The 8,927-nt window shown below is 39.8% G+C and overlaps 1 protein-coding gene across 3 annotated transcripts in view; it reads left to right on the forward strand.

Moving 5' to 3' along the window:
* Nucleotides 1-226: 226 nt before the first annotated feature.
* The window catches only part of LOC138025308 (MFS-type transporter SLC18B1-like), a 14,693-nt gene continuing 5,992 nt past the window's right edge, over nucleotides 227-8,927 (forward strand). The window contains exons 1-6 of one of the 3 annotated variants that reach the window (XM_068872546.1): nucleotides 227-425; nucleotides 4,131-4,226; nucleotides 4,496-4,569; nucleotides 5,993-6,140; nucleotides 6,716-6,784; nucleotides 7,634-7,724. In XM_068872546.1, the coding sequence (XP_068728647.1) occupies nucleotides 255-425; nucleotides 4,131-4,226; nucleotides 4,496-4,569; nucleotides 5,993-6,140; nucleotides 6,716-6,784; nucleotides 7,634-7,724 (649 nt within the window). In that variant the 5' untranslated portion in view covers nucleotides 227-254. Of the gene's footprint in view, nucleotides 431-1,960; nucleotides 2,332-4,130; nucleotides 4,227-4,495; nucleotides 4,570-5,992; nucleotides 6,141-6,715; nucleotides 6,785-7,633; nucleotides 7,725-8,927 lie in introns of those variants that run through there. The other 2 variants (XM_068872550.1, XM_068872543.1) reach the window with 2 other exon arrangements.

The following is an 8,927-nucleotide window of genomic DNA, read 5'->3' on the forward strand; positions in this document are numbered from 1 at the left end:
GCGAAAAAATGCGCAGTAACAATGGGCGCGAACGTCCTTGAGCAACCTACGTGCCTACCATTACAGTATGCTAGGGACATTGGAAGCCACATGTTAAAGAATGGCAAGGTGGTCTGCCTACTAATTCACTCAGCCATCGTCTTATGGACCAGTCAATTTGAAGCTTCAACATCCATCCCCCCGCCCCCCCCCCCCCTCCCCGGGCATTTGTGCTTTTGGAAAATTCCCTCCCCCGGGGCAGGAAAAGGAGCCAAATGCCCGGGGTATGCTTCAATTTGACTGGTACATTACTACCCATCCTCGCAGATCGAGTCGAAAGATTTTCCTCGCATGGAGCCTTTGAAAAGTCCATTGATGAGTCCAGAGGACAAGGAGCTGATGAGGAAAGGGGTAACAGATCATGGAAATGTGTTAGGCAGCGCAAGGTAAGGTAGGAGACGACAAAATATAAGGCGGGAACCCTTCCTTTCAACATGTACCAGACATCTGACGGCTTCAGTTTGTAGGCGAGAGAATTGTCTGGCCATCCGAACATGGCGGATATCAGAATGTAAATAAGCAAGAAAAGCCCACCGAAGGTAATATGGATCAGGTATCTGAGTATGACACGGAGTCCAGAGTCCGATGAAGAACCAGAGGAGGTTGAAAATGTTAGCGCCCAGGAATCGAGGGAATAACAGAGAACTGAATTTTCTTTTTATGGCTGCGAGAACACGATCGGGACGTGTCATAAGAAAGTCATTTAGGGCTGTTTTATGGCAATAAGAGTTTAGTCTAAGGCCTCAGTTATTAAGCTGTTCTCAACTCCGTGAGATAGCGAAATGTTTGCCGGTTACTCGGGAAATTACGGTTTCCTAGTACGTAAAACGCGAAAAGCCCGATTCAGTTTAAGTGAAACGTGATCTTTACCCCCCGACCCTCTCCCCCTCATCCCCTTTATCCCCCCTCTGTAAAGGAAGGAAGCCTTCGCCAGAATGATCCTAACAACTACTGCAGATGCTGTAAAGCGTAGCTGAATATTCTGTATGGTATTCGTCGAAGTCCCTTTCCACGGAAAGTGTGTTTCGTTCGTCAGGGAAAAATTTAGCACACAAACTTGAAACGACGGGAATCGTAATAGAGAAATGCCTTTTCCCTGACCGCATCTCCACGGAGACTTCTCGACCACAACTCACAACTGCGGCCAACTGTCGGTAAAGCTAAGCGGAGTTATCTTGTTTTATTTATTTTAATAAAATACAGACATTGCAAATACTACATCACACTTTAATACTAGTGGTGACAGATGAATTTTATTTCAAAGGCTTATCGAGTATTTGTGATCATAGAGATGTATTTTACTGTTGAAAATTGGAATATTTTGTTGTCAAGTGTATTGGAGTATTGCGCAGTTTCGAGGAGATCGAGCAATCATTTGTGGAACCGCCTTTTTGGCTTAACCAAATACTTACTAAAATCGAGCAGAGTTCCTCTATCGTTAAATTAGCAACTGAGGAAGCCGAAAGGCCCAAGTTTTTGTCCAAATGTGATCAGCGATAATGCTTTGTCGAGGACACGAAACTACCACTGTGACATGAAGTCGCCCTCGACCGTTGTATTTTGGCCGCTACGAAAAACAGTTAGAAAATAATACTTTTCCCGAATCCTGTGGATAACAAAGAGAGAACTTCCTTTCCTTCCAGGCCATAGCATCGCCTTGCTCGAATTTTAATTATGTAAAGTTATTGCAACAGTGTACGATTTTCTCAAAGTTAACGCATTTCTCGAAGCGAAATGCCTTTCTTGTTATCGGAGCTTGTCTATGGTGGCGTCACCAAATAATTTAATTTCAGCCAATCAGTATTTTGCGTCCAAAAAATTTGAAGGCGACATTCTAAAGGCGCAGGGCCCAATTGCAGGGCCCAAATTCTACCCCCAACCCCAGTCCCTCGGTGGGTCTGCACCGTCTCCTCCTAAATTTTAGTTCCACTCTCCACTCCGTCTAACCGGTAAAACTTTGTTGCGTGCAGTGTTTAAAGATGCACACAAGAATTATAAAATTTTCAATCTTTCCTTCGTAAGGCAATGTCAACTGGAACTCGTAGAGCGAGTTTTTCCCGCTATCCAAGTGTTAGGTTGGAAAAGCAATCCAGTGTAATCTCTCATAATTCAGATGCTGTGTTCGATGAGCACGACGAAACTTCCACCGCTAGTTTGAATAGAATAAGTGATGGAGAGCAAGTTGGAATATGGAACACAACGAGGAGAAAACTTACTCTTATCTCGCTCTGTCTAGTGTATTTTGCAGCTACGGCTTCGTTCGCTATTCTTTCCCCCTTCTTTCCAGGCGAGGTGAGCTTCAATATTACGATCAGTTTGGAAATGCCGGCTAAGTTGGCCTTCCGAGAAAAATTCTTGCAAATAGCTTTATAGCTAGATGAACCCATCACTCGGAGTCAAGAGAGGTTTTGCTGCCTTTTTACTCAGCGAAATCGTAGGAAACATTGTTGAGAAACACTATGTTATAAATATATACGAATTGTTCTGGTTTATTTTGGGTAATTCCTTTTTTTTTTTAGCCAAACCCGCGGCCCCCTTGATCTGAGGATGACGAGTTTTTGCGTCCAGTGGTTTAGGACTTTTTTGTCTTCTTAAAAGAAGCAGAGAAAATTTCAACAATTTTTTTTTTCAAAGGTGCGCAAAAGATCAATCCTTTGGATTTTATTTTTTAAATGGTGTAGACAAACTGGAGGTTTGGATTCCACCATACTTAGGGGGCAGGGGTGTGGATAAAAACTGGAAGGACCACCTGTTATTCGCTATTGTTCCATCCTTTGTTGGATTAACAGACTTTTCTGTTTTCCGTATGAACCGTAGGCAGACAATTCAACCTCACAAGTCTTATTGTTGTTAAATGGACCCATTCTTGTGCACTTTTTGCGAAGAGTAGGTCTCCGTCTTCTCGGTGTTGGGATTCATTTCTGCCAGCATGTGATTTGCCAGCCCAGGCTGGATTAGCTGGAAAGACTTCTGAGCAAGAGAGACCTCAAAAACAAATGCAGCCATATGTCAAACTATTTGGCAGATAGTAAAGATTCTAGAACTCTCTCAAGATATAGACAGGAAGACTTTTTCCAGTTGCTAGTGTTTTGAAGGAACAGTTTTAAGTTCGCATAGAGTATTGCTGACTATAACATCAATGTTTTCTTTTTCTTGTGGGACTGCCTCTGACTGCCAAATCAACAGTCGTTACTGATCGTATTCCCCATTCATTATGAGATTTGGACAAACTTAGACTACCAGCCATTAACTTTCTTCGGTTGGGTGCTTTGACTTTTAAAGGAATATTAATTATAATAATTATTAAGTATCTCAGACCAACTGAAGGAGATGACAGAGTTATTGTTCAAATTATTTGACAGCCCAAATTATTATTGGTGTTGGGATCCCTGTGGGTCAGTGAACCAACAGATGGAGGAAGGAGAAGTTAGCATCAATAATAAAAAAGGGATCACTTATCAATATTTATTTCCCTATATTTCCATTCTGGGTGGGCAAACCTAATTGCCAGAACAATCCCCTATGATAACAGTTAAATAAATATATGTTTTTCACTGGCCGGCAGGTCCATATTGGGAAAAACTGTGGCAGAGGTCTCAAGTACGGCTTAAGGCCACAGGTAGATCTATAGACGGCAGTACTCGAGACTGAGGGCACAGTTTTTGCCTATACAGACCAACCAAGGCGGGTGAATAACCTGTTTATTTTTTTTCCTAAAAAGATGTGCTGGTTGGGAACCGTTGCTTTAAAGGCTGGCCTGCGATGCTTACTGTCAAAAGAAAAATATCAGGCAATACCGGCTGCAATAATTGGTTGGTTCTGCTCACAATATTCTTTAATTTGTAAAGCAAGACTGTTTACTTTTAAAAATATTTAAAAGGCTTCAAAAAATCTATTTTTGGTCCTGATCCCAGCTCATCACACAAGCTTGCGCCACCAGGGCTTGGATTCTGTCCGGGTTGGCTGGCAAGGTGGAAAAATTCTGCCCGCTCCCAGACCCCAATCAGATTGCAGGACTTGCAGAATTCCACTCGCTTGCGCATTGAGAAAAAAATATTTCTTATTATTAAACACTTTTCTTCTTATTGCAGGCCAAAGTTATGGGTGCATCTGGTAGCATGATTGGCTTGATCTTTGGGATTTATCCATTGGTTGTTTTTCTGGTAGCACCAGTGATTGGAGTTTTGGTGAGTTATATTATAAATGTTCAATAATCATGTCAATGCCTCTTTTAGTTTTCAAATAGTTCAATATTGGATGCAGTTGACCTCACTGTTGGTCATAAAACCTTCTACCTGCTAATAGCTGAGATTGGCTTATAGGTGATCAAGTAATCATTGGTAACTACTATAATTATTCAAAGAAGTTTAATTGATGTGGCTTACTTTTATGCCTGCAGACTTTTCAATGAAAGCTGAGTTTTATGTAAATTTTCGTATCTGTCTCTTGTTTTCAGCTTCCACAAGTTGGTCCAAGGTTCACTCTTACAGCTGGGTTGTTCCTTTGTTCAGGATCCCAAATATTGTTTGGGTAAATTCTTTGATTGATGTTCTTGCACCCTCTCACAAAAATGAGGACTCTGCAGTTCAACTTGGACACACTTACTTTGGTTAATTGTTGTTGCCTGTGATGCCAAGAAAAGGGATCAAAATCTGCCGATTCAAAGTGCTGGATGCGATCCTTTTACCAGCATTTAACACCGCAGTGATTTTGTCACAGCAGCAAAAAAAATGAGATGGTAGATCAAGGCTGCTGCCTAAGAAAATTTTAAAGGGGCCCTCAGAGCTAAACGCTAAGAACTTAGGAGCCCAACATTTGAAGTGAGAGGTGTTGCTGTGAAAAATTAAGGCGCCCAGACAACAGCCTTGTAGATTGAAATTTTGACTGTACAGTCTGTAAAATTGTTATGAAAGGTGCAATAAAATGAATTTATGAATTCTTTGACTAATAGCCTTAAGGGGCTTAGGATAAAATAAAACTTTGGACAGAAATATTTGTTCTCAGTATTGGAGAGTATGGGGGACATTAAGCTACTTAAGGACGGTGCCTACTATTGTTAGTGCGCATATGTTCTGCGCATCTCGAGATACTCGGGTTTCCTATTGGTGATGCTTACCAATACAAGGATATTTTTGCGCGGTTTAAAACTATCCCGAGAAAGTAGATCTCAGTAATCACTCTTGGTATCCAAAAACAAAATTGGGGGTAACCATGCATTTTTGAGAGATAATTAAGTTTCAATTTGAGAAAGAACACCATACATTGCTTTGTATTTTAAAGCTTTTTACAAATATTATTCATCAATTACCTTTGAAAAATGCGTGGTTAGCCCCAATTTTCTTTTTGGATTTCAATAACACTTGTTAAGATCTATATTTGCTGCATAATCATAAGTCGGGGCAAAAATACCTTTGAATTAGTAGGCACCATCCTTAATTGTTAGAACTGTAATTACTGAAACTTTTTTTCCACGGCCTATTACCTCATTAAAGTTGACTGTTTTGAATGTTATTATAAGAATTTTTAATCAGGTAACTTTAAGTAAAGTCTTTAATTGCCCAGTAATAATTGAAAACAATTCCAGTACTGGGGGTAGTTTTCTTTTGGGTGATTCTCAAATGCCTGGAGACTCTGTACCCATGAAAACTGCACTAAGTCGTGAAAAATAATTATGAATGCATTTGCCTTGGCTCAGGTCATGTGCTTGGTAGTCTTTTCTCTCCATGTATTTCTGGACAATCTCAGATCTTCATCTCCCTAGTAGAGAATGAGTTAGATGATTTAGATACGCTAAAAGCAAGCTAATCCTGGCCCTCATGAAATTTCTTTTTTTAAACATCAGACAGTGCAAAAGACAGCTTTTCTGAGTGAACCAGTAAAACTACGTGTTGCCGACTTAATCTTTAAACGCTTTTTCATACTGTCTTATTTGCATTTGAATGTCTTTTCACAGATTTGTCTCAATGCTGCCAAAAGGTGCAATCTTTGTACTCTTTTGTTTTCTTCTTCGTATTGTCATGGCTTTTGGTGGAGCTGCTGCAGACACAGCGTCGTTTGCAATCGTAGCTGGAGAATTTGGAACTAACATTGGTGTAGTGACGGTAATCAATTGTGGATCTCAAAATGCACCATTGTGATTAGAGTATTATTGGATGTAATTAGTAATTCCCTCGTTTCCACAAGCCTGAATAATGAAATATAGAGCCTGCAGTCGTAGTTTCTTCGCAGAAACACCTTCCTAGAACACAGCATTAAGGGTGGTAAGTCAACAGCTCAGCCCATTCTCAAATGATCAGAGGTGACTTGTATTTTTTGTTTCCAGCTCTGCTTTTTGAAGTTTCCTTTACATGCAAAATTGTGACTTTTTCCTTTTACTTACCTAGTATTAACATCATTTTGTGATTTGATAACATTCATAATTATGTCCTACCAAGTTTGTGCTCTAGTTCTTATCAAATCTCAACTGTTTTTTCCTTTTCCTCCAGATATAAGTGTCTTTTTTTTTGTTTTTGATGCCCTGACCTTTTCAACAGTCTATGAAATCAGAACAGATCAAAAAATTATTCTGTCCTAGTTGATGTTAAATCTATCTTAAGACAGTCCATTACAATTATTTCCAAAATGTCCCCATTTTGTTCATTCATTGATAACTTTTCAATTCATCTTCCATTTACAGGGAGCCATGGAAACTTTCACTGGCCTTGGCTTTATGTTAGGACCTCCATTAGGAGGAGTGCTGTATTCAGTGAGTCTAGCTGTTTTTTTTTTGTTTATTTTATCATTAGGAGGAGGCATTAGGAGGAAAAAAAGAAAGGAAAGGAACTTTATTTAAGTGTCTAATCTTCTAGTGCCATAGAGCACTAATCGGGGACACTGTAAATTGAAATTAACAAGTTAACGCAAATCAAATCAAATTTTGGTTTTTGAGGAGGGAGGAAAAGCGGAGTACCTGGAGAAAAACCTCTCGGTGCAGAGTAGAGAACCAACAAACTCAACCCACATATGATGCAGAGTCTGTGAATCGAACCCAGGCCACATTGGTGGGAGGCGAGTGCTCTCACCACTGCGCCATCCTTGCATCCCGGGATCCCGGGTTCAGACAGGTTCTGGCCAATGGTTGAATTTGTTCCTGGTAGTTCCTGGCTCAGCTTCTTAGTTGCACTTGTAAAGAGCCAACCAGCTTGCCTCCAGCCAGTTGGGATTTTTAACAGTTGTTGTTGAATGTCACTGTTCTGTCGTTATTGTGTTCATTGGCCCTGAAAAGCCCCAATGCCCCCATGGGAAGTGGTCAATTAAGTGCATATGTATGTTTTATTTTTTTTTATGAATCTTGGCAACGTGGCTGATTAATCATGGTTTTTTTACTGTCTCCTTTCTCAACCTGCGGTCTCTAATTTCAAGCGGTATTATTACTCTTACTCCAAATAATGAGGAATTTTTTTTTAGAAGTCTCGACCAGTCCTCTCCCCTACTGAACAAATATTGTTTTTATTAAATATACATGTATGTATTTACGTGTGTAATATGAAGATGTTACATTTAAAAAAAATAAAACTGTATTAGTTCAGATTTTAATGAAGCATATTTATTTCAGGCTGGAGGATTTAAACTTCCCTTTATAGTGATGGGCGGTATTCTATTATCCATTGTTCCAGTTGTTATGATCATTTTACCTAGGGATGAAAGTAAGTCAGTTGATTGTTTCATCAAAACTCTCTATGATCATCAACTAATGGTACTTGAAGGAGGTACGTCACGGTCTTGGATTTTGAAAAGTTTAGCCTCAAGTTATCAAAAAGATCGTTTGTAATCTTCTGCATCCTTCACCATCCTGGTCATGCTTGCATTTATTCTTGTCTCTTTGGTTCTTATCTTCCCTAACAAATTGTTATTTCACTATTTCCCCATTACTTAAATACAATTTTTTTGTCTCTTTTTGAACCCAAAATATCGTGACCGAGCTCCTTTAAAGGTAGTGATTTTTTATGTATAGTCAAACCTGTATATAACGGCCACCCTCGGGACAGCCCTCGGGACTTGTTGGAACTGGCCAAATACTTACTGGGCGTGGTCGGAAGCACATGACCTTGAAACGTGTAACTTGCAACTCTTTTCCTTGGAACAAAGCTGGGAAATTTAGGCCACCTTTTTCTTTTATTCCCAAATATGGACAAAAATAAGACCAAAGCTGCACGCGCGGGAAAAATGCACGAGCTACGTTACATTCAAGTAAGGAGATTTTAAAACTCAAAGAAACCCAAGCTCTGAACCAGAGTCAAGCACTTCAAGGTCAAGAGCTTGTGGCGTAATCTAATGTCAATTGTAATGGCGTATCATACAAAAACACTTCATGTAAGGAAACAGTAGGACAATCAACACTCTTTCAAGCGATCAATACTTTAAACAAACTTGCCAACTTGTAACTTAACGGTATAATACATGTATATGTAACATTGTGTAAAAGTACTGCGCAAAAATTTTCCTCTACTCTTCTTCGGTATACAGTCAGACCTCTAAGACCAAAAACCTGGAGATCAAGGTCAAGAAAACGTGAGATTTGGGAAAAAACCTGGAGATTGATCGACGGCGTCTAAAAGAACTAAAACCAGTTCATCAAAATAAAATTTTTGTTTCTGTTTATCAATGTAAACTTTTATGTAACCCTAGCAACAGAGAAGTTTAATAACGTTATTGAAAGCCTGGAGGGAGGGGGTTACTTGGGTCGCTTTTCGCTGGGTATGTGCCGCTGGCCTCTCAGGACTCCAAGCCCTCTATAGTGTATTCATAGTTAATAGACATAGGCTGGTTATGAAACTCGACAGGTTTCTTTGTTTCATGTTTTTGTTCGCTTTTTTGGCCTTGACCCTGCAGAAAACCCGACAAAAAAC

Source organism: Montipora capricornis, chromosome 2, assembly GCF_036669925.1.
Source record: "Montipora capricornis isolate CH-2021 chromosome 2, ASM3666992v2, whole genome shotgun sequence".
NCBI classification, from domain to species: Eukaryota; Metazoa; Cnidaria; class Anthozoa; order Scleractinia; family Acroporidae; genus Montipora; species Montipora capricornis.